At 40.3% G+C, this 26,969-nt stretch overlaps 1 protein-coding gene across 3 annotated transcripts; it reads left to right on the top strand.

Moving 5' to 3' along the window:
- Positions 1–969: 969 nt before the first annotated feature.
- Positions 970–25,775, top strand: fgf12a (fibroblast growth factor 12a). 3 transcript variants are annotated; one of them, XM_026312895.1, is made up of 6 exons: positions 6,279–6,474; positions 7,941–7,988; positions 11,114–11,224; positions 15,157–15,260; positions 24,429–24,627; positions 25,520–25,775. In XM_026312895.1, exons 1-6 carry the CDS (start codon positions 6,279–6,281, stop codon positions 25,633–25,635), a joined length of 774 nt encoding a protein of 257 aa, XP_026168680.1. In that variant the 3' UTR covers positions 25,636–25,775. The 3 variants fall into 3 exon arrangements, with proteins under 3 accessions (XP_026168682.1, XP_026168680.1, XP_026168681.1); XM_026312897.1 differs by lacking the exons at positions 6,279–6,474; positions 7,941–7,988 and adding an exon at positions 970–1,060; XM_026312896.1 differs by lacking the exon at positions 7,941–7,988.
- The last annotated feature ends 1,194 nt before the right edge of the window (positions 25,776–26,969 follow it).

Raw genomic sequence — 26,969 nt, 5'->3', positions numbered from 1 at the left:
AACATCATCAAATATATCAGCATATATTAAATGTATCATACAGAATCACGTGACTGCTTTATGTAAGTCAGGACAGGTGTTTTGGCTTTTTCATTGCGCTTATGAAGCTGTAATTCCAAATAAATTACCTTCTTGCCTTGTTCATAGACTTTTATTGAATGCGCAGCTGCAGCACCAGTAACACTGAGGCGACCACCTCAGCTTTCACAACGCAACAGAACCATCAACTTTCCAGTAGTATCACGCACTGAGAAAACACCGCTGTCCTTAACGCGGAGGGAGCTGCAGCTGACGTAGGTTCTGCGCTGTCCGCTTGTTCCCAGTGGATTAAAAAAAAAAAGAGAGAGAGACAGTAAAACTATTGGCTCTAACATCTGTGCAGGCGACGTCGGATCGTGCAGCCCTTGTCGCGTTAACTGTCAGCTCCGCATTACCTCACTCGTGGCCGGCCTGCCACTTACCCCTGCAGTTTAACTTTGGCGTGCATGCACTCTCTCTCCCCTCTCCCTCACTCCCTTCCTCTCCTCTTTCCTGCTATTACGTCCGCTGCTGGTAAAGACGGGGGGGGGGGGGGGGGTACAATTAAGAGCACATTGTAACGCCCTTGCGTTGCCTGCCGTGGTGGAAGAAGAGTGTGCCGGAACGCGAATGACCGTCGGTGGACGAGAAGGGGATAGACAGAGAGAGATAGAGCTAGGGAGAGAGAGAGAGCGAGAAAGAGAGAGAGAGAGAGAGAGAGAGAGAGAGAGAGAGAGAGAGAGAGAGGGAAAGAGAAAGAGGGGGGAATCACTCAAGATGCTTGGTTTTAGCGTAATTTGTCCTGCAGACTGTGCCCTTCCGGCGTTTTGAGGGCTGCTGTGAGCCTGTAGAGAGAGGCTGGCTGGCTACGCTATGCTGCCTGACCCTGCTGTGTTGTGATAGCGTTGTCCGATTGTTTGGATTGAGGAAGGCTCCCATCAACCCAAATCAATGAGGATTCTGAGGCCATTCCTTCAGAAAGGAGCGCATATGCTGCAGTGTTTCTGTGGACAACGATCGAAGTCGACCACTATCACCAACGGTGAGAGACAAACATAGCACTATAGCGTTATAGCTACCTTTGCTTTGCATGCTTTCTCTCTTGAGTGATGAAAAAAGAAAGGGGGGAGATCGGGAAAGGGGGTGGGGGGATGCTATGGGGGGTGAGTGGTTTCATTGGCCACTCGAGTGTGTGAGTAACATCTTCCGAGTCTGCAGCAGAAAGAGCCTCTCCTTGTGCTCCTCGCTTCTGTCCCGGCTTGACGCTTCTGGCAGTCAGCGTCAAGCCGCACTACTCTTGAGAGGAGAGGGCTCCGGATACTTTACCAGACTGAGCTATATTTGCAGACAAGAGTGTACCAGTGCTGCATCTGAAGCGGGCCAAAAATGGACAATGCAGGGATCAAGTGATTAAACTTCAGGGGCCTGGACAGGCAGCATTGTTTCAGGCCCCCAAACAAGCAGCGCGGTTCAGCACCATGGACAGCGCCACAGCAGAAGTACTCCCTAGGGCCTAGGGTCCCAAACTTTTCATGTCATGATTTCCTTATATGTGTCTAGAAAAAAAAAAAAACAACAAAAACACAAAAACAAACAAAACATTTTAACCCTAGTTTGATTTGTTTAATTTATTCTTAAGAAGCTCTACCTGCATAGAGTTACATCCCAATGTAAAACATTTCATACCCTTGTCCTTACTGGATAACTTTAAGTCAGAAACTCATTTTAAACAAGAACACGTTCTTTTCTTTCTACTTTGGGAATTATTAAACTTCTTGTTTTGGGGGTCCCCTCAGTGCTTCTCTAGGCCCCCTGAAAATCCCCCAAACTTCCCTTTGGCTTGCTTACCTCACCTGAAAATTAAACATTGATCATAGAAGTGACTGATATTGCAATCTTTGTTCTATGAACCATAATGAATCTCATGATATGTAGGCTTGGTAACATGTGCATGTCCCTGACCTGCACCGTCTTCTAGTCATGTCAGTAAAACATAGTTCACTCATAGCTACATCTCCTAACACATTTAAAAAAAAAACATCTCATTGCATTGCTAGAGAAGACAGAAGGCTCTACTTTGAGACAAAAGCAACACCCTCCTTCTGCCTCCTCCTGTCACTTGCAGTACATAGGATCTCCGGTAGTTTTAGCTGGAACGACCCTCAAATTCAGGGCAGACAATTAGCAACTCCATTAAGCACAGTTGATTCCTCTGAGGTAGTTGGACCAAAAGCAGCATGCACACTGGGATCTGTAGGCCTCGGATATAAAGCACTATCAGTCCTTATCCTGCATCTCTGCTCACTGTTAGATAAGCCTTATGACCTCAATCAAAACTTTCATCAGTCAGCTCATGGGTGTTAACACAAAAGGATGCAAAACATGACTGCACAAACCTATTTGAAGCTGTGTCAAGTGAAGACATTTAAGTCTGTTGTATTCTGTTCTCCTATTCATTTTGTTTGCCTACTTATGGTTTCTTTTCAGCTTGCTAATTTTCCTTGATTTTTTCTTGAATTGTTGTGGTTCTTGTTTGGGCTTTTGCCTTATCAGGTCAAAATAGATACAATTTGATTGAAATTTAAACTGACAAAACCATTTATGATGAAAATCTAATTTAATTTCATATCTTTCTTTGTCTTTGTCTCTGACTTATATTCAAGCAGTTAATACACTGGCTCTCTGATAGTCAAAGATAACTCCGAACTGATAAGTAAATACCTGAGCATAGATTCAGTAAATCACAGGTCAAACTAAAAGGAACCATACACTCAACTTTCTAGTTTCACCTCCAGCGTCATCCTCAGCAGTGTCATTGCATCATTCACTGCTCCGTGTACTTCTATATAGGACGAGGTAAAGGAAAAGGAGCAGCAAATGTTATGCTTGCATGTATTAAATACACTTGTATGGTGGGTGGCATAAAAGAAAAAGTACGTCTACGCTCATGCGCAATGATAGACATTTCTTGTAATGGCACTGCAATGCTTTTATTGTTGTTATTCTGAAGGTTTTAAGATGTCTGTTCAATGAATATAAATCAGGTTTTATAAAAAAGCAATGCTTGGGACAGCTTTGTATTTCTCAAACTAAAAAGAGCTTTCACACTCAAAATAAATGGTGTTGTCCTTGTAGAGTAATTGTGGCATTTTTAGTGGAATCCAACATCCAAAGCGGTATTGCAAATTTCAAAGCTTTTTGTCTTGTTGTCAAGGACAGTTTGACTTTTTATGACTAACTTAATCAGTTTTAATGGCCTGCATTAGCAGTTTCTAATCATTGCTCTGCTGTGGTTGTCAGAGAAGTGTTGTTTCCAGTATTGTGCACCACAACATCGATAATAAGATAATTTAACAAATATTACACAACAAAAACTAGTCACAGCATTTGTGAGTCAATACATTTGTGACATCTCTCAAGGACACACTGAAGTGACAAACTTCACAGAACTGAAACATCCACTGCTTTCCCTGAACACTCGAAGTAAATTGTTTCTCCACTAGGGGGTAGCAGGTATAAAGAAATGAAAGTTACTCCTGTAGAGCTGGCACCAAAGGAAGGATTACAGAGGTGCAGGGGACTGGCTAATTTCTTTCAGTTTTCAGAGATGGTTACTTGCTATGCTGCAGTGTGTGTTTTAATGGTTACATGTGGTAGGCTACACCAGAACTAGCACCGTCTGCCAAAATAACAACACAAAAATTGTACACATTGAAACTAATTCAAAACATTTGCCCCATTTCTACACAAAAGACAAATAACCCAGTACCAACCTTCTCAGGGTCAAAATCATTTTAACTAACAATGTAGTGAGTGCAATATGCTATAATTTCATAGAAGCAGTGTTTTATCACTTGTGGACAAATCTCTTCTGCTCAATAGTCTCTGCCAGAGGGAGAATGCCTTGCACATCCTCATTAGGGAATGCTTTATCCTTTCCTGACAAAGATATATGTCCCATGTCTGTGCTCTACAACACAAATTCCCTCTCATTTCTGAGAAAACCCACTTCATACTGTTCACCACCAGCTGACTTTGGGATAGAATTCACACTCCTGCATATTCACTGGAATGACAAATGTTATGATGAACTTGATATTGATATTTCTTCATACTGCGGTGACATATTAATTTCTACCACTCACTGGGAACCCAATGGGAAAACAAAGCCAGATTAAGGGATTTATGGCTCAGACTCTCGCTGACTTCAGCAATCAGTTTCTAACTTCACTTTTGCACTGTCTCTCTCTGTCTGTGTGTCTTAATCTTGGAAAAGACTGTATCTGTCCTTCATTCTCCCCCCTCTCTCTCACACACACATATCACACATTTATACATGAGATCAGTGACATATAAAAAGACCCAGAGCCAATTGGGGTAGCAACGCTTCACATTCAGCAATTTGACCCGGTACAACCAAATCTTGTATGAATGGGGGAACAGACGGGGTAGTCAAAAGACTGTCTTCTCTTTTTTGTCTCTCTTTTCTCTCTTCTCCTCTCTGAAACTCTCTCTGGATTTGGTTTGGAGAGAGAATGTCAAACCGAGTCCCAGAAAAATCCTGTAAATGTTTCATGCTGTTTCATCACAGGGTAGAGAGAGATTCGCTGTGCTGGTGAAAGCTCATGTGTACTTTTCCTCCCACACAGTAGGTGTGTGTGTGTGTGTGTGTGTGTGTGTGTGTGTGTGTGTGTGTGTGTGAGGGTGGGTGTGTCTTGCTCAGTCCATGCTGGAAGAGACATGTCAACAGGAGGCATACCCACATGAGCTCAGGCACATACTGGTACACATGTGCTTTCACATAGACATACACATGTTCTGTTGTTAAAGATGTTCATTTCGTTTACTATTGGTGGTTTGAGGTTATACTCCATGTGCAGGAACCTGTTGCAGGATTAGTTTCAATATGTTCTTTATGGCATTTGTGGTCAAGGAGTTTTAGAAAATGACTAAGGTATAAAGAATACAGTGCAGTATCAGCTGATTAAGATGTCTCGTTATGTGCACAGTGCTTCATTAACAGCTTCATGCAGCCTGTTTGCTATCTGGTGGGGGCTACATAAACTGGTTTGCAACTTCGGATTTAAAGTGCAATTCAATGAGGGAATTGTGAGATCACCCGCCCCCTTTTTAGATCCACCCACCCAGCATTTCCCCCTCTGCCTTTTTGTGTTCTACATGATTTAAGTTGACATCTTTTCTTCTTATCTATCATTCCCCATACAGTCCTTGAGAATTCCTAATACGAACCTCGATCACGTATGATTGCGTTAAAAGAGTTGGAGAGGGAGAGACGAGGTGAGCGAGAGAGAGAGAGAGAAAGAGAGAGAGAGAGGGAGAGAGAGGGAGAAAGGCTATGGACCGCGACCATTCACCCTCGTCGGCGTCGTAAGACACCGACAGCATCCATTCGGGACGCGCTGGAAATAATATGCTTATAGGCTGCTTTAATATTTGTGCGCTACAACAAAAACCACTCTAGCGTGTGTTCGTCTGAACTAATTGTTGCTTTTCAGAAGAGAATCTCTCCCCGCAGGCTTAAATTACATCGCTGCAGCATCCTTGCAGAGTAGCCTCTCCTGCCGATTCCATTTTCTGGTTGCATTTAGATGTGCCATCGACGGAACCGGAGACTGGGCTCAGACATCTGGGTTCCTGCACAGCAGCATCCCGGGCCAGCCGCGGACAGTCTCATTCATTGATGTGCGTGGAGTAAATAATTAGAAGAAGAAAGTTAGGATACCTTCTCCAGCGTCTGGTACACGGATTTAGGTTGATGAGAATTATTAATAGGCGTCAGGAAGCCCGAGGACAGGCTGCACGTCAGACGCGGCACTGTTCACCTGGAATACCCGAAGCTCTCCAATGACACGCATCAACTTATCAACACTGTTGCATGTTTCCACGGCTGTTATCTCGGCCCCTGTGGCCTAACCCGTAAATTTATGTTTTAGAAAGACTAAAAGCGTTTGCTGTTGATTCGAAGCCCTGTGCGCTACAAACTCACAGCAGCCGAATTGCACACTACTGTCCCCTGAAAAGGATGCTGCCTGAAGCGCAATGATGCCCCGGACTCGGAGGATTTTCTGATCAGGATGACATTTGGTTGAAACACTCGTGGACCGAAACACAGAATCGACTCTGTATTATTATTATTTTTATTATTATTATTTATTTTATTATTATTTGCACCAAGAAGGTGCACCAAGATCCGACTTCTGCCGAACTAGACTCTCGATTTTTAGACTGAGTTCGGGGAGATGGCCGCTATCGCCAGCTCCCTGATCCGGCAGAAGCGCCAGGCGAGGGAATCGAACAGTGACCGAGTCTCTACTTCGAAACGTCGCCCCAGCCCCAGCAAGGACCCCCGGTCTCTCTGCGAGAGACATTTCTTGGGGGTCTTCAGCAAAGTCCGTTTCTGCAGCGGCAAGAAAAGACCCGTACGGCGGCGACCAGGTCAGTGCTGGAGATCTTTTTTTTCCTGATGTGTGTTGTGTGTGCATATGGAAACGGTTTTCCCCAACGCCCCCACCCCACCCCACCCCACCCCTCCCCACCCCTCTTTGGAGCAGCAGAGACATTGTACTGCAGTCGAGAGCTCCAATCTGAACCGAAGGGGAAGGTAGATTTTCTCGCGAAAAATCCACCTGTTCCATTAGGTCTTCTTGTTGTCTGTCAATCCACCGCACGATGTACCCCCCCCACCACACACACACACACACACACACACACACACACACACCACCACCACCACCACACACACACACACACCCCAACCCCCTCCCCGGACCGGACAGAAGCAGCCTGAATATTGGCTATAGGTAATGATCTATGTGCTGTGACGTTACCGCTTTACTTACTGTGATACTGCTCTGATCAGAAAAAACTCCATTACCCCCATCCTGAAACACAGGATGCCAAACTTGATCAGGTTCTGTTCAGCCCTGTAGCAGACTATAGGCTATTTGAGCCTTCGATTTTGCACACTTACCTTGCAAACACACATACACACTCACAACTTCAATACGCTCAAAAAAAAAAAAAAAAGCTGCCTTAAATTGCCTAATTCAATATTAATGCAGATTGGGGTACAGAGGCGAGATAATTTGCACCGCAGTGCACCAAGGCTCTTTTGAGATTAAATGTTTTAATGCAAAATGTTTAGTGCAGAGAGGCAGCTTTACTGCAGTGAAGGGAGGTATAGCTGTAGTGATTAAGAGCTACTCTGGCTGTATTGATAGACGTAGGCTCAGTGCCTACTACACACATCATGGTATAGCCCTTCTAAACACCCCCCCCCCCCCTCCTTTTTTTCCCCCTCCTGGTCCTGCTTCTGTCCTGGTGCACAGATAACAAGACAGCGGTGCACGTCACTCCTGCCCATATCCAGATAGAGCTAGTTCTGTCAGTCAGGTCCACTCAAGAGTCCTGCAGACCGACTGACTGCTGAAGGATGAGGCATGAGGAAAGGCAGACATCAATTTTTAGAGCAGAAAGGGAGGACAGTCATCCATCCAGCCAACCAGACAGACAGACTGAATTAAAACCCTGCTGTCGTGCAGCCTCATCAGACAGACAAACAGTCTCAGTGCCAAACTGCCATAAAATGCCTAAATAGAAATATAAGGGACAGACAGACAGACAGACAACAAAGCAATCTGGTGTCCAGACACTGTTGGGCAGGTAGGTAACTGCTTTCAGCTGCCATAGGCTTACATGGTCAGACAGAAAGGCAGACAGCTGTAACACTTTTAACGCAGACGAATAGATGCTGAATGTCCTCTAACTGATCATTCTTATATTTCTACTGATGCCTTGCCATATATTTGCATATAAACAGCCGATTCACTGGAGAATTTATGAATTCTGCCTGTTTATAAGACTGTTGTTTTTCCTTCTATTCCCCACCCCCCCTTCGTAAGATGCACCCTCGAAACCTCCACAGGTGTCCCATAAGGGCTGCAGGCTAGGTCAGTAGATCAGCCTCCATTCGTGTGTGCTGTGTTTCTCCTCGTCTCCACCCCATCTCGCGCCCATGTCGACTCCCCCTCGGCCAGGGAGGTGGGGAAGGGGTGGGTGGGTGGGGAGGGACAGAAAGGGAGGGATGGGCCTGGGGGCTTCAACACCTGTCTGACTGCTGATGACCCTTTCCCTTTCTTTTTCTTTTCCCTTCCTTCTGTGTGGCTTTACTTGGATTTTTTTCAGCTTAATTTCTTACCTGTGTTTTTCTTATAGCTAAAGCTCTTCTATAGCCGGTCATTTGTTGCTCCTATGTCTCTTTTTACTCTTTGTCTTTGGCTCTGCCTCCTTTCATTTATGTTTCTGCCTCATTTTTTTGTCAGTCTTGGATCAGTCTTTATCCTTGCTCCTCGTTCCATGTATATAAACATTTTACTGTGTGTCCAGTATACTGTGTAAGCATAGTAGGTTTTTAATGTAGTGTATATTGGTGCATATGGATATGATGTGTTTTCCCTGTCAAACACTCTATATCAGAACAGGTGATCATTCACCATTTCATGGTCATGATTCTGTTTGTCAGTGTTCCTAAATGTTTTTGTGCTTTGTGTTGGTATGAAGTAAATTTACTGACATTGTGATGGTCCAAATACACACATGATGATGAGCTGTATGTTGCCACTGCAATACATTTTACGTACACAAATACATGCTTTTAGCTCTAGAGTTGAGCTGGAAGTCGGTTCATATCTACACACACATGAACACACACATGCGCGCACAGTACATACTCTCTTGTTAAATGATTGGAACCGATGAGCCATCAGCAATTGCTTGGGCCCCACATTGAGGTCTTAATTTATGGAAGTGTTGTTATCACATGTGATTTACTGATGTGCACACTCCCATGTGCTTACACACACAAGCACATGCACACACACACACACACACACACACACACACACACACACACACACACACACACACACACACACACACACACACACACACACACACACACGTCCTCTTCACCCTCCTGACTGTGATGGAAGATGAAGGGCCTGTCTCAGGAATTGATGGCCCCACCCCAGGGGTAGGTGAGTTGGGGATTGATGGTGAGGATGCTGTTGAGCTGAGCAGACGTGAACACGCACTAGCTGGGGTTCACTACTCACATAAGGCTTTCTACGGGCTCTCGTCTCCACATGCTTCTCTTTTGTACAACATAAACAGAGCTTATGTACTGTTAAATATTGCAGTGAACAGCTCTCAAGCAAAGACTTAACATCTGTTTTGACGGTTGAGGATAAATCTGGCTAAATCTTGAATCTTTTCTGTCCCTAGTGATGCCAAGTTTGAAAATGTTTCTTTCTACCAAATCATTTGGGGGTTTTATGTGCCCAGCTGGACTGCATTGAACTGCATGACCTCCAAGTGTTGTTATGACCTTGGGTATCATAGTCAGGCTTGGTCATATTTATTTAATCAAATCACATACAGTACATTTCTTATCAGCACATGTTGTGTGCTTGGGAAGCATGCATTTTGAGTTTCTAAATGTTTATTTAGGCACATAAAATGAAAATTAGCACCAATTCAGTTGTGATAAAATGCATATTTTTTTCTTGTTTCAGGAAGACAATAAACAGAGGATTAGTAATATCATCTGCCATTTCAGTGAAGCTTGTCTCAAACATGACAAATTGTGTTCAACTGAATTTCATTATTTACAGTAAATCTTAAAAAAAACCTTGATTATATCAGTTCTATGACATATATAAATGACTCTAGTGTTTGCTTGTCTAAAGCCACAATCCATGTCTGGTTTCACGCTAAGAGCATCGTCTCCCTCTTACTAGTGCTTTTACACAAAACAACAAAAAAAAAAAAAAAAAAAATCTGCCAAACACTAGACAGACAGGAGCACCACACACGCATTGTCCCTCAGATCAACACAGTTTTTTTACACATCTATTTTTCCTGGCAATGCCTGAGGCTCAGAGGTGTTCTTTGCCCTGAGCTAATCCTCGTTTCCACCTGCTCTCCTGAAAAGTGTGGAATACTTGGAGCAGCACCCCTGGCCCGGCACCAGATGTCAAAGCCTCAAAGCTGGAGGTCAATTTGGGGTTATTTTAATCAAAAAAAAAAAAACAATAGCAAAACACAAAAAAACTCTAGAATCTTAACAGATGTCAAGAAAGAGCACTGGCATTGGTCAGTGTGAACCTGTGAACTTGGTAAAGAGAATCATTTCATTGAATATCTGTCACATTAACCCCAACATGCACAGTTGCTTCATACCAAATAAAGAAACCATTGGCATGTCAGTGTCCATTCAAATTTTTAAATGGGTTTTCAAATTATGCTAAATCATCTTTCTGTACCAGTAAGACATTATGAGAAAGTAAAAGCATTCTCATTGATTTTCTGTCATGGTCTTTCTATCATTAATGATTTCAAGTCAAACAGTCATTTGCCCTTTTTGGGGTTTATGTGGTGCAGCAGATGACTCATTACAAACTGTCCATCATAGTCATATTAATATTCTGCGGCTTGTAAGTTTAACTTTTAAATAAGAATTAAGGACTGAAGTTTCTAGTGCTGTATATTGAAGTTTTTAATATACATGTATTTTTTATTTCTTTATATTATCAGGCAATTTTGGAGGCTGGATTGTGCCATTTCTGGTGTTTTAAAAAATTTACTTAAATTATTTATTTGATTGATATATTCAGACATAACCTCCATAAATTAATTCAGAATTTTTGTATTAAAACAAAAAAATGTTACACTAGTAAATATTGTTAAATGCATTATTCAATTAAAATGGTGGAAAAGTCAATAATTATTTTGGTGGTACACTCCATTTTCCACACCTAACTTGTCCTGTTTATATTAATTGAACATTTTATTTGTGAAACCTTTCTTTGTGGTGATTTCACTATTTGAATAGCTTGATATAAACACTTGTGAGTTCACAAACACTTAGCTGAAGGTAAAGTATCTACTCATATGTATGTTTTTTTTTCTCACAATTATGAGACTCATGTTCTAACAAATTCTTGGTGGGGATGGGGCTGTGGCTTGGCCGACGCTTTGTGTGTATGCGTGTGTCGTGTGCATGCGTGTGTTTTAGAGCCGCAGCTGAAAGGCATCGTGACACGACTGTTCAGCCAGCAGGGCTTCTATCTGCAGATGCAGCCGGATGGAACCATCGACGGCAGCAAGGACGAGAACAGCGACAACAGTGAGTGGAACATTAAGGAAGCTCCAGTTTCCAGAATAAAATATTTAATGGCAATGAGTCAGGTGGTTATGTAACATATTACCATATTTTATATTCTTTATCATTTGTAATTCTTACATAACTGATGCCATTTGGGCAGCCTAAAGCACTCCAAAATTAGTTTAAAAAGCCCTCACTGAATTGAAATATTTGTACAAAAAAATATGGCAACTTGAAGGAAGCTATTCAAGAAATTGTAGTGCTCTCTTTTTTGCATCTGGTTATACACAGATGGTACATATGGACATAAATCTGTCAGAATCTACTAAAGGCTTTTGAGTTCTTAGTCTGTCTTCTATAAAGTATACCTTTCATGGTGAGTAAATACAATATTTATAAATACTTTCAGTGTCTTGTTAGAAGATTTATATTCCTAAGTAAAATTAATTTTAGTATCCCTCCCTTGGCCTCTACTGTGTGGACTGCATGATTGTAAGTGTCACGTTGTTTTGATTGATTCACCTCTGAAGAGTGAAGAGTGATTATCACAGCAAAATGTACTTCCTGGAAAAATCCATCCTGTGAAACAACTGTAGCCCCACACCTTCTCTCTTTATCACAGAGACCTCTTCACAAGTCACTTTTTTGCAATATTTCACCACCAATCAACTTTCCATATGGACTAGCAGAGGATAAATAGTCTCCAGGGTATAGTCCTATAAAGCTTTCATACTGCTTCCACCCTGACAGGAACAGAGAAGAGGAAAGTCAGTACAGTCTTTTAAATTAAAACATGGGAGCTTTTTTTTTTCTTTACCAGTTTCCTGTGAAGGCTATAGGGAAAAGATATATATCAGTAGTGAATGGTCGTCGAAGCGATAATGACGACATCCCAGCTTGGAGTGAAGCCAGACAGGAAGCCAATCAGGACTTTTCTTTTCTACAACATCCTGCCAATCTTTAAGGAAGCCAGACTCAAAGCTTCTGGACTGTAGCAGTCAAGCGGTGAAAAGAATGGTCTATCCCTGTCGCTCTTCATAATTTAGAAGGCGATAGATTTTCTGTAAGAAGTACTGATAGCATAAAAGGAAAGGTTTTCAGAAAAACAAGGACTAATGCACAATGGGGAAAAATTATCCACATAAAACATTTTCTTTGTGTACCACAAAACAGTTCTGGGCCTCTATTGTGCTGTAAAGGTTTTGGCTGATGAGGTTTTTGTTGTATGTGAGGGTTTCCCCACCTCTAGGTAATCCTCTTGTTAAGCAGTCCCCATGGCCCAGAGATGGAGGTTTGCAGTAAATAATTCAACCACAGGAAACTAAAAATACCACCTTCTCGGTTTGTACCCGATGAATAATTCTCTGTATGAGATGCCTCAAGCTCAGAGGTAGTCCAAAGGAAGACACTGAAAGAGAGCAGAGGAGAGCAGGAAGTAGAGCAAGATGAAAATATTTTGAGTAGAAAGGAGAGAAAGAGTAAAATAAGAGAGTGTGATTGAGAGAATAGAAAAAGAAGATTTGGGATTCAGGTCTTGCACTGAAACTATTGATTGCTTGGCTGGATTGGCTGGATTATTAGAATAATAGATAACCCCCCCCCCACCCACCCTTGAACTACGTCACCCTCTGACCTGCGGCACCCTTAGCCGTCGCAGATGGCGACTTGAGAGTCATTTATTTTCAGACGGAGGTTCTGTTGACCCAATGGGATTGGGGATCATGTTGCCACCTGGTTACTAGGTGCAACCTGAGGCCAGAGTATGTTTCACCTTTTTATGAACTTGTGTTTTTCTGCAAGGAATGATGACATGTACACAGCTGAACATAAAATAGTTTTAGTGGGTGAAATGCATAAAAATAATTAGTATTCTGCTTTAATCTGAATAATATTTGAAATTTGTATTCACTGGCGTGTGAGAAGCGAAAGGAATAAATTGTTAACTGGCAGACTGCTTTAGGCAGGAGTGGAAGAGCTAAGCTTAACTAACTGCAAGGGCCACGAAACACCATTCAGGTAATTAACATCCATGTTCCAATTTGTTCAGTTATTTATTTGATTGTCAGTTGATCGCCTGCAATAATTACCTGCACACACAAAGTTTCTGGAAGGATACTGCTGCAGTATCAGACATTCACAGTCCGTCTGTTGCTGCTTCTGCTTTGATAGATGAGATGAAGGAAGACTTCTGTACTAGTCTTAGACCCTAGCACTAATGTTAAGCGTTGCTTTAGTTAAATAGTATTTAACTCTTTATAAAAAACACATAACCTAATACATCTGGATAGAATATTACAGCTCTTCCACCTTTGGGTTTGCATTTTTTTTTTTTTCTGCTGTGCCAGTTTTCTTCACATCAAATGCAATTCCTTTAGCCTAACTGCAGTATTTGCTTCTAGCTGATTACTGCTCCACTGGAATACTTGCCATTTCAAGGATTTTGCTTTATTGGGCTGCTTGAAGCTATTTTGTGTGGCCTATGACGATAGAAGTTTCAGTGAAATCTCTTTACATTGTCCCTGCATATGTTCCACTGCTGCCTTTTATCAGTGAGAGATAGGATTGAGGTTATCAAGCACAGAGGAATAGACTTCAGATCAGGTACTCTGACAGCAGCCAGGACAGCTGCAGTTATGAAATTCATCAACTACTGGAGCTGCAAATAGTAGCTGGACATTTAGAAGGTAGCTGAATGACAGCTCCTGTCAGTTGTGTCATTTTTTGGCAGGCAAATGAGAGCAGGGAAGCAGATCATAATTATAGCAAAATACTGTACTGGCTCATCACATTTTATGTCTTTTTTTCTCCCACTTTTCAAGCCAAGCTATTATGGTGAGGGCCCTGTTGCAAGTATTGCTTCTCAGAAAAAGCTGGTATATATTTTGAAAGGTGGAGATGTTCTTGGGTGGAACACTCCTGGTTATTTTTTGATACGTGACAAAACTGTGGACGCCACCTCTGAGAGACACCGCCAGTCATTGGAGTGACAAAGGCAGCAGCCATGAAAGATGAATGGAGAGAGGAGTGAGGGAACAGACAGCGGAAGGAGAGAGTTATGACAGAAAAGATGTAGAGAAAAAAAAATCACCCTGAGAAGACAGTATTTAAGGTGCCAATGGATCGACCTTTATAACCCAAACAGCCAGCCCTCAAAGGTGTATGGAACTGGAAAAATGGCCAGTGTATCACCTGCACCAGTGGCCTGAGGTCAAACTGAAAACCATTGGCAGACAAAAGCAGCACGTCAATGTTTATTGAGTGAAATTGAATCTGCTTGGAGGACAGACCCGTGTTGGCACATCTCCTCTCGTCCCTGCCAGCTTTATCAGATAGTCTCCATCGCCACTTGCAGAACAATAACCCAAACAATACAGGAACTCTGCAGACCATAAAAAGTGTCCTCATGCCCTTACTGAACCATGACAGTCAGAGTTGAGTCCTGACATTCAGTAGAATGTACACAGAGATAATCAATATACTTTATCTACAAGTAATAAGTTGATTGGAATTGTTTTCTGGGTTAATAAATCTTCTTTTGGAACAAATCAACATATCTAGTTGTTTCATATTGTTTCTAGTTTGCCTTTTAACTCAAATGAATGGAAAATCCTTACAGTCAGTAATTCATTTTTTAAATTTGAATTTAGGGCAGCTTCTGGTTCTGCCCAGCTGAACTTGTTTCATGTTAAGGAAAAATACTAAAGACTAAAAACATTTGCCACTGTTGCACTACAATCCATTATCTTTTGGAGTTTTTACTTCCAAGAAAGGGACCAATCCCTTTCTGATTGGTAATGCCATTCAAAACAGAGTTCTTACATCTTAACTATCCTATCCTAACTCCTGTCCTATCATGTCCTTTCTGTCTGATGACTCTTGTCTCTGTTTTACAATATCGGTCTGTTCTTTCTCCCCTCCCTGTCTCTCACTCACTCACTCTGTCTGCTCTGCAGCCCTGTTTAATCTTATTCCTGTGGGTTTGAGAGTGGTGGCCATCCAGGGGGTGAAGAGTGGCTTCTATATTGCCATGAATGGCGAGGGCATGCTCTACAGCTCGGTAAGATACAACACCTTGCTCCAGTTGCACTGTTAGGTTGTGTGTGTGTGTTTCAGGTGCCGTATTAGTTCATTTACACGTGTTGTGTTTTGTTCTGTTTGTTGTCTCTTCTAATATCCCTCTGCAGCAAAGACTTATCCCTTCTAAACCCTTTCATCTGTGCTCCATTCAAGAGCTCTTCAGATGTGCCTTTGTGTTGCTGTGCAGTACTTATTCCCCCCCTTTGTTGTTGAAGCAGCACTGTGCATGTTTTACATTTAATTTGACATCAGGTTCAGTTCTCATCCCATTTTAAAATTGCTTTTTTCTTTTACTGGGCACTAATGGAGGCTCATTATGTAGCAGCTATAAACAGAAATTCCACTGAATTTCGTTCTCTTTCCACTTGAAGGATGTTGCTTTGTCCTGATTTGTATTCAGTATTACTGTTGTCATGAAACAACACTGCACTGCAGAATATCCTTATTATGGGATTTTGATTTTTTATGTGAGCTGTGAAATGCTTTCTTTTTTTTTTTTTCCTCAGTACAGAAATTAATTTGAAGTGTTAATTTTATGTGAGCCAAGTGTTCATCAAAGTTGTGGATATGCCTTGAAAAAAATGGCTAATTCTCAACATATTAGCAAAAAATAAATAAATCATTTTAAGGCTCAGCAGGGAAGTAAAAATTGTGAAGATCCTTTTATTTGCACCATAAGATCAGAAACGTTTAGACCTGTGTGGCTAACAGTTGCACAGTAACGGATGTCAGTTGTAGAAAATATTAGGTCGTAGTTGTTGTCATGCTTCATGCTTCCAGAGCATATTTGTGAAAATGAGTTGCACAGGGAGAGGGAGCCAGAGGAAAGTAGGGTTTGGGCATAGACAGAAATATAGAGACAGGAAGATATCCCTAGTTGGCATGGTTATATAACCTCCAGTCTCACAGCTCTTAATTTAGTTGAAAATACTGTTACTAAAGAAAGAGGAGGATTCTTGGCTTGCATTACCCATAAACCTCTGCTTAGAAACTTGGCGATGGTGGTCTGATCAGCAGACAGCTGTAATAAATGACTGGCAAGAATTGGAATTCACAAACTGCACATCAAACCATCTCATTCTCAATATAGTCATAAAATGAAGGTGAGGCCATGATCTGCTGTATTGCAACCTACATTTATTGATAAGGGAGCCGCTTTACTGCAAGAGAGACAGCAGAACATCTTGGAACATACCAAATAAAAGGTGAACATGACGTATTTAAAAAAAAAATTGCAACAGAATAATTGTGACATGTAGTAAATGTAGTGCCAGTATTTCAGAAGGACAAACATTCTTGCTCAGGACAACTTGAGCACAAGTCGACAATTGTATGAGCCCTCACAAGTTCAGTAACAACTGTACAACAAATGTGCAGGCTGTTATGACTCACCCAGGTAGCTAGATACATTCATAACTAAAGGCTCATAAACAAGCCCACAATTCACAACTCTACCAAAAGACTTATAATAAATCTCCATCCACGTATCTATGTCTAATTAAAGTTCAATTGTATCCAGACAGAAATCTTTTAATTTACCAAAGTAACTCAAAGTTGGGATACTGTATAAACCTCCCCACACAGTTCAACCTTGAAATCATGATTTCCGTCAGAGTACCTGATTGTTATTAACTACAAGTGATTCAGTACCTCAATGTGAAATAGCAGCTTTCAGCCTGACCAACAGAACTCTATATAACATTTTAATATCATTTCGATCAGCACCGGAACAAATTTCTGACCTTTCCATCACAGGGAGAGAGAGGGTGCTTGTCAGGAGGCTAGACATTTTTGCTGTAACAGTTGAAAGACCATTTTAATTAAAGTCATGAAGTGGATTCACTCTCTGGCCATATAGAGGAGGTCTAGTTTTTCCAGATGTGAAGCACAGGAAATTAGCATGCATTTGTAAGCAGAATGCGGTAGACTGGATCACAAGGATGGCTTCTGAGCCTTGGAAAAACACAGAGGTCTCATAAAGAGGCTAAATTAACATGCAAGCCACTGGATGAAAGCACAGATAGCCTTGGTTTCTCTCTCTAATTTCCATTACTTACCAGTTTAATTTACCAGTACAGATTATATATGTGATATATAGTGTGAGAACAATGTTAATCATTTTAAGAAGACAGTTAAGGGGAACATTTCTTTTCTTCATTCAGTTTTATTAGAGCTCTCATAGTGTAATCCCAACTATAAAATAAACCCTGCACTTACATTCCTCATACTTACTCATGTTTACTTTTATTACTCTTTGTCTAGGTCTTTATCTTTTGCCCACACCCTTCTCTCATTCCAGGTCTCCATTGCCCTTTTTTTCCCTTAACACATTATAGTTCTTGCTGCTTGTTTGGTCATCTTATTTTGTCTTCCTAACATCTGAGGGAAGATGCTCTCTCCCTCATTTCCCCTGGGAGATAATTACTGAGGGATATCCTCCTACCTCTTTAATGCTCCTTGCCTTTTCTTTTTCTCACTTTGCTTATGTGGTAGTGAGGGAATGCGACACGCTTCATCTTTTTCTATGTTCAAAATAAGACACTGTTGTGGTGCAACATTAAGAAACCTGTATCTCAGTCTTTCATCCAGGTGTCAAACAGGTATCCAGCCTGCGTTTTTGTAGTCAATGTACTTACACTTTTGATCAGTTCATTGGTTACATACATGCTACCTGCTGGTTGGCTTCTCTTGCCTGCGGTTCAGAGCTCACAGATGAGCCTGTTGCTGATTGGAAGCTGAGGTAGCCATGGGTGAGCAGGGTGATAATGCTTCTGTGGAGTGTTTGGTGATGAAGTGTGTGGGGGCTGAGTTGCTACACTGAAGAGTTCCCTTCCATTATTCATAACACTTCTCAATATGACCTACTTTACTGCACAGCAGGAACCACTGTTCTCTCTCTGTTTATCTACCTATCTATCTATCTATCTATCTATCTATCTATCTATCTATCTGTCTGTCTACCTATGTAATATCACAGCCCTAGTCTATATGGTGTTAACTATCAAAATTGTTGAATTAATATTTTTCTGTCGATGTACTAATTGATTATTGTTGTTTTGTCACTATTATGCATGCACATGTACAACATTTGTTGGCAGTGCTAATGACAGATAATGGATTGGCAGTGCTCTCTGCAGGGAAATAGAAAAAAATAGAAAATTAATGAGAGGCAGAAAATAAGTAGAATGAGTAGAGATAATCAGCACTTTTCCCTATGACGGAGCATTTCTATGTGGTCATGATTTGATTATAGCCATTAACCAACTATGTCCTCCCTAGAGGAAATTTAGAAAGGACAAAACAGAACCTTATTTCAAAGTGATTGACTTTTAGAGTGAGGCAGAGAAAAAGATAAACAGAAAGGGGAGGACAGTGTTAGAAAAAGCGAGAAAGAGTTTTTCAGTTTAAGTAATGTCTAGACAATCCCCAACCTGAATCTCTCCTAGAATTATAATAAGCTCCCTGGGAGTTCCATGGCAGGCATGGGATTCTCATTGGGGAGGCCAAATATCTCAGATGCATCAGTGACTCAGGCCCATATTTAAGTGGAGGTCCTTCCCATCTTTATCCAAAGTCAGAGACATCTGTCGACAGCAGCAGGGCTCCTTAATGCCAGAGAGCTGCCTTGCTGCTCTGGAAGAGCCAGTAACTGATTGGAATTCAGGATGCATTCAACCTAATTCTTTTTGCAACCAAGTTTCATGTAACATTTCCTACACTTGCAGCCCAGCCTCATCCCCCATTTTCCACAAGCCCACACGCATACTATCTCATTCATGTGCACGAATCAACAGTATCAGCTGTTAGCTTTGTTGTTGTTTATATGACAACAGGTTTGTAATCTGGAGAAACAGATGGCTCCCCCTATTACAAAACCATTGCTAATATGAAAATAAAGATAGTACAGTGATCTCAGGGACCTAATCTGTGTCTTCATAAAATACAAATCTGATTTTTATTTATTAAAACCTATACTGTAACCTATGTTTACACTGGCATCAGTTCATAGTTCATGGACATGGGCATTTATTGAATTAACAGCCAATTATCATGACAGATTGATCTGCAGATTTATCTACGTAGTGATATTCTCACAATTTCTAGTTATTTTTACACTTCTTTATATCGTTTTTCACTTGTTTGACATGTCTTTATGATCAGTATTCACTACATTTTGTATTTATGCAGCAGATATGTGTGTGTCTCTTGAGCAAGAGACTCAAACATAATGGGAACCAAGTTATTAAATTACCTTTCAGTACCTTTCATTTTCTTCTATACAATCTGTGCCTATAGTACCACATCTGCCCATTTTCACCTAGTGGAAAAGTAGAAAGTAGAAAGGTTTCAACATTTTTTTGTTAAAATATATATAAATATAAAATATTTATATTTTGGCCCAAATTCCATTGTATTTGTTCAGCAGGTCTGAGTTAAATGTGTGTCTTTATTTATCTTTAACTCCCTAATGGTGGTATATGAGAGGTCTCAGACTTAACACCAATTAGTTCTTTGCTTTTCTCCTTCAGATCACCACAGAATATAAATAAGAGTCCTTGTAATCAGTTGCTATCACTAAGCACAGTTTACTGACCTGAAATGTGGCAAGACTTCTTTAATTTTCCTTGTTTTTTTAGTGGCATTAACTTAATTATTTCATCCCGGCAGAAGAAGAGACGGGAAATTTGCTGTCATACATTTTAATGTGAAACAGCATGTGTGTTGCAGTGAGTTTGTGCGCACGTGTCCATTCACTGGTGTGTATTTCTGTGTGTTTCCTTGCCTTTGTGATTCATGTATGTCCATTAAAGAAATCTCATTAATCACGAGAGACTCTGACCCTGTCTCGTCACCTCATATTTCTACTAAGTCATCCACAAACAAGGTACTTTATCCAAGACTTCAAAGTCACTTACATTCCACCCCTATCATTTCCAAGCCACAGCTCAAGCCTTTACATAGACAGTAACGGAGTGTTGTCCTTGTGGACAAATTTGGAGGGGATTCTACGGTGTGTCAGCAAAGCTAAGTGGCTGATTGTGAAGGGTAGGATAGGAAAGAGCACTCATGTGTCTTATGTGGGTGTGTATGCATGTGTGCTTGCCCTGATTTGGGCTCCAAACAGATGAGGAAGAGAAAAAGCTTGCTGGTGTATAATGTATAACTGTCTGCCCCCTGCCCACTCAAACACATATGTTCACACACAAACATGCACAGCCAGACAGGCTTGACGTGACCCCCAGTGCCACAACAGAGAGAGTGATGTCTGTTGTTTGACAGTGTGTCAGCAGACCCAGATAAACTCCACCACTAGCTCTCTATAGAGCTTGTCCTTGCTCCTGCTGACCAGTGAGACGTTTCCACATCGCCGACCATGTGACCTCACCTTCCCTGAGTCCTTTACACAGCTTGCTATGCACTGCTGTGCCTTATAAATGAGCGGTCACACACACCGTGACTCATATTAGTGAATTGTGGCGTGCCATGCAAGCAAAGACACACATTCACATACTCTTTAAACAAAATTACTGATTTAAAAGCTGCACCAATTCATATTTTTTACATGAACAAGGGATCAAATTCTTATGTGACTAAATGTGAAACTCAAAAGCAATTTCCATGCTATGACATTCAGCTTTACAGAGATTTTTAGCTCTCAGCTTATTGTTTAGTTTTAGATTTGCACTATTTTGATTCGATCTCTGTGCTCTCATCAGACATGGTGGACACACTGAAATGTCAAGTAGTTCTAAGGACTAGGCGTGCAATGGATCGCAGTTGATCCATGATCTGTGTAATTCACGACCCACGCACATGACCCGTGGATTAATAACTCACTTTTTAAACTTGTCGATTAATCCTAAATTTTTAACGATCACAGAGAAAAAGACAGAGACAAGAAAATTGTCATCATTATAAGGTTTGGTCTGTTTTCAGGTGTCAGGTTGTTTTATTGAATATTTTATTTTAAATTTTTATTAATTCAGCTGGTTATTTCTTGATTTTATTTTTGTTAAAATCATAGATTATATAGGCTATTTCTGTTAAAACCAAAAGTTCCGTGCTGTACTGTTCTTGTAATAAATGGAAAGCAAATTACATTTGTCTCCTTCCCTTTTTTTGCTCATCCAAAAAATGGTCTGATCCGTGACTCAAAAAACTGTAATGTGATCTGAACCGTGAGTTTCGTAATCCGTTGCACCTCTACTGAAGACCCTGATATTTGTCTCAGTAGTAGTGGCCCACAGTTGGTGGAGAACAAAACATAGTAAAATGGAGAATGAATATAGGACTTGTTTGTTGGAACATGTATTCGACTGAATGCAAATGTTGTAACATCTCATTTCATAGGATTATTTTAGATAATCCAGACCCCACTGTTTTCATAGATAGTTTTTCTTCAGTAGAAAGTTAAATAGAAAGTTACAGCTGAAGCCCATGCACAGAAATAAGTGTTTTTTTGAAATACACTATTACACAAAATGCAAACGTGAACTTTCATTGCATGAGCTTCATAAACAAAATTCAGTTTCTTCGTTCTTCTATTAAGAGATAGCTAAATCAGAAAATTCAGAAACTGATGTCCCAAAGCTAGCTGAGATTTTGCTTTGGCTGACTAAAATTACATTGGGACAGTATCATTTTTCTTGGTCCTACTCTATTCTTTAACCTGTATTCTTTTCTTTCCCTCTTTCTCACAAATACACACAAATATCCACAACATGAAAACAGTCACCTACAGCAAGAAGCAGAATTAGACTGTCAGTCAAATGAACAACCTTGTCACAGAAGCCTGAAGGAGATACTAATGAATGAAATACAGCACCATCACCCAAACACGCACAAACACATACAGTACAAAGCATGCTTGAACTGGGATGGCCCAGCATCCATCGAGCCAGCTGTTCCGCATCACCCAAATCTAATCTGGATACACACCTATCCTTCAAACTGACTGGCATTAGTTTTTATTTTGCAGACAGGAAGCATTCAAACAAGGAGGAGGGCAAGGATAAAGGGGGAAGGGTGACAAAGTTTGGCATCCAGTTTGTCAGTGCTCGTTAATCAGCACAACTTTCTTTAAGTATAGATTTGGCTTAAAAAATTAAAGACGTGTATATTCATGCCTATATAGAGATCTGCACCACTGTTACATTCATTACAAATTAAGAAAATGCCCAAATTACTGCAGCTTTATTCAATAACGATTTAGAGAGAAAACGGCATTGTTTCATCTCCTGCACTGTCATGGCAATAATCTGGCACCACATTCAGTCCCTACAGTCTATCCAGTATCTAGTTCTTTCTATTTGTACTGTCAGTCTCCGTGTGTCCCTCATCCTCTTATGTGTTCCTTTGACTTTCTCCTTGAGTTACTGTTTCTATAATGATGCAGAGAGATACAAATCTTCCATTGTTTTCTGTTATTCTAATAAGACTATCATTTTCATTACTTGGATTCCAAGGGTGTGTGTGTGTGTGTGTGTGTGTGTGTTTGTGAATGCAGCATGCTTACTACCCTTGGCAACATACACAAGCTAGTGATGAGATCCAATATTGACAGAATGAAACACACACACTTCTTTTTTTTTTTTTAAACAAGGTTTCATTAAAATCATCCATCTGTTTTGTTGCTAGTAATGTCGGCATGGCTTTGATATTGATGTGGATACAAATCAAGGTTGAATGTGCATGTTATGATTCATATCTATGCGCATTCCATAATATGCAAGCTCACATTCACTGATGAGAAAGACCTTTAGAATGAAATGAATGTACAGTATGTATTGGTTTGTCTTGTGTATTTATATATACATTTTTCTTAAAATATAGTCAGATCGTCAGTAGAACACAAGTAAGTAAGAAGTAAGAACCCAATATTCTGTTGGTTGTAAAAACACACATATATTTATATATATATATGTATATATATATATATATATATATATGTGTGTGTGTGTGTGTGAGTGTGTCTATAGTGAATATATCAATCAAACATTCAGTGTAAGCTCAGAAAAGCAGACCGATAGGCATCAACAAAACTTTAGCAAATCTAAAGTCCAGTCAATGAAACCAGAACAGAGGTATGTGTTAGAGCTACTGTGACTAAAGTACAAAGTAAAAAAGTAAAAAACATTTTGAGTTATTTTTTTACAAGAGAGATCTGCTGATGTGAACCACTCCTCACGAAAAACAGATCTCAGAAGACTTGTGATCAAAAAGCGTTGTCAGGAAAGAATGTCAAAGCAATCTCAAATAGTTCTGATCTTCATTAGTCCACAGTTAGAGCAGAAAGTATTTCCAAAGTTAATCAAGGTTATCTTTCAGGATAATGTAGAGGTGGCTATCCACCAGCTGAAGTTTAATAGAAGTTGGATGATGCAGTAGGACAATCACCCTAAAGTTAATGTAGCTAAAGTCAAAGTCAATCGTCTAAAGAATGACTTCAATAAAAAAAAAAGTAAATTTTTAAAAAATCTACGTTTTGAAGTAAGGCTGCAGCTATCTCTTATTTCTGGAGTTGAGTATTGAACAGATTACTTCAGCCATTACTCGAGTAATCGGATAAAAGAGTATTTTGCATTTTGAAACAATAATACTATTGTGTAATGCATGAAAGAAACGACAGGTTACCTTGAAATGATGTTCCCTTGTGTCGGCTCCGCTGGGTGAGCCGGTCTGGTTCACAACTAGATGCTTTCTGTCCAGATGTTGAAGCATTGACGAAGTGTTGTCGTGGTTCGCCAGTTCTACTTTATAATACACACATTGTACCGTGTCGTCATCTTTTTTTAAGTTGGAAACGATCCCAAACTTTGGACATTTTCTGCCTTTTACAGACGGTTTCGCTCTCTGATATGGCGCCAGTTATTGATACTGAAATGCGTTGTACGACAGTGATTACGGTCCGTGTGGAACAATGATCCATAGGCGGAGCAGGTCCGAAGTGATAGTAATTAAATGAATCCTGTATAGTTGTTTTTATTACCATAGCCACTTTGCATTTGTCTATACATACTGTATTTGGCTATAGTTATGACTTAGATGAAGATCAGCTCACATATAATGACCAATTCGTAGGCAAATCAGATCAATCTAAAAAGTTCACTTACTGGTTTGTCATGGTATGTCTTTTACTCTTTCACAGGAGATGTTCACGCCGGAGTGTAAGTTCAAGGAGTCTGTTTTCGAGAACTACTATGTGATCTACTCATCCACTGTGTACCGACAGCAGGAGTCAGGCCGGGCCTGGTTCCTTGGCCTCACCAAAGAGGGGCAAGTCATGAAGGGCAATCGGGTCAAGAAGACTAAGCCCTCATCGCACTTTGTACCTAGACCGATTGAAGGTATGAGAATTTGCAGAAATTTGCTGAAAACATTTTTTTGAAATAGCTTTGAATTGATTTTTTTCAGTAACCTGTGGTTATGCACAGGCACACACACACATTTTGCATCAGTTACAGTACTCTTAGCAATTCGATATGCTTTATATTTTAGCATTATCAAATATAAAGCAATACATACATATTTTTTAAGACAAAAAAATTAGGATACTGAAAAAATGATCAGTTATTTCATTTAAATGTTTTGGATAAGAAAAAGAAATGGGGGAAACAGCTACCCTTGCTCCATCGAAAGACACGAAGAAATCCAGACACCAGCACCTCTAAATTTCATGTCTTGCTTCTCTGCTTTGTGCTAAAACTGAAGTGCAAAGACAAAAAATTGTGTGCATGATAGCGTAAAAATGTATCCAGTCTTTATGCTAAGCCAGCCTTAGCTCAATGTTTAGCAAAGACATCTGATCATGGAATTAATCTTCTCAGTTAACATTAGGCAATAAAGCAAATTTGTGTATTTCCAAGATAGCACATCATTTCTTAAAGTGTGGTGTTGAAGAACATCCACATTCATGTTTAGTTTTTCTTTAATTGTTGTGGGTGCAGGTGTATTATAATTATCACCTCCCACATGTTTTTAGCAGGAGCCGTGTTAGATGTTATCATTAAAAAGTTGTGATAAAAGAAAGTGCTGACATGGTCTTAACTCTGTTTTATCACTGCCAGCCTGGTATAATTGCCCATCCAGTCTCACACCTGACCTTGTCTCTGTCTGTTCATCCATCTCTTCAATCTGTTCTCCATTGTCCCATTTCTGAGCTCCTCTACTCTTTGTCCCTCACCCACTCTCCTTTTCTCTCCTTCCTTCTTGTTTCGCTTCTTTGTACCTCCACTGCAGTCTGTATGTACAGGGAGCCGTCACTGCATGAGATAGAGGACAAGCACCGCTCCAGGAAGAGCTCAGGGACTCCCACCATGAACGGAGGGAAAGCAGTCAATCAGGACTCCACATAGCAGCAAAACGAGGAGCTTCCAACACGGGGGGGATGTGGCATCATCCTGACTCAGGGAGATGGGCCACAGGAAACCTTACCACCTCCCCAGAATACATAGTGCCGTCCTCGGAATAAAAAGAGGGTGTTGCAAAGACAATGAGGAGCTATTACTGTACACTCAAGACAACAAAAACAAAAACTGAACTTGCCTGTGAAAACCTTTTAGATGAATTAATATGAACCCAGAATATATATATATATATATATATATATATATATATATATATATTCAGGACTTGACCAATGTTTTATGCAAAAAAAAGAAAAAAAGCTGTGATAAACAAAGGAATGGTGGTCTCTTCACACAAATACAAATATCTATCATTTCCAATTTATGCTGTGAAAAACAAGCTTTAATACATGTTAGACTTTCATACATTGTTTTTTTTTTCCAAATGCTATTGCACCATATGCTTTATTGTGTTATTGTCAATAATAACAATGTCATCATCATCATTACTAATCTGTTGATATTATCATCCCACTAACTATCATGATTGCTCTGGCTTTCTTTTGTTTTTAAAACTAAAGAAAGTTTTTTTTTTCTCATAACTTCTACATTTTTACTCTTATAGCTTGATCTTGAATGCACTGTCACACTACCTGCTCTGGTGTGAAGGTATTTTAACTGTATTTGATAGTTCTCTGTGTTGAACTCCAGTGGAAACAATGTGCTACGTGTGGGATGTAATTTACTCAGGGGTATACTGTAAGTTAGACTGGTGTGAGTAATAGAACAAACAGGGATGTTTGAAATACTCCAACATGAAGACCCCTATTTTGTCCTGTCCTGTGAAAGGACAGGGCTGATACAAGCAATATAATAGAGAGCAGTCTAGTATGTCTGTAAATGATAGTAATGGCAAGCTGACAGCTCATCTCTCTGGCTTGTTAGGGAGGACTGACAAAGTAAGTTGTATAAGCAGGCAATCAACTCAAGTCTGAATCAGAGAAAAAGTATTTTGATATAGCTTCAATATACTCTTCTGTACAACGATTATAAGGTTTTAGGTAAATAACTGTCCAGACTTGTCTAAGTTGGCAAAGAATAGTTTTCTTCGAAAGCTGAGAGGTAAATAATGACCAGCATCCGCACTATGAGCCATGGCCAAAAACGGTCACTTTACATTTGCACCTCAAGAAATACATACCCCTTTCTTTGCTGTTGGCTAGACTATAACAACAACCCTCAAAGTATAACTATATAACAGTATTCATGCTTCTGAATTATATGGGCAAAATAATCCTTGATATAATACTTTCTTCTAAGCAAGAAAAGGGATGGAAATTGTT

The sequence above is a fragment of the Mastacembelus armatus genome, chromosome 17 (genome assembly GCF_900324485.2).
Source record: "Mastacembelus armatus chromosome 17, fMasArm1.2, whole genome shotgun sequence".
Classification (NCBI taxonomy): domain Eukaryota; kingdom Metazoa; phylum Chordata; class Actinopteri; order Synbranchiformes; family Mastacembelidae; genus Mastacembelus; species Mastacembelus armatus.
Note: the sequence above shows the minus strand (reverse complement) of the source record. Positions and strands in the feature narration are given on the sequence as shown.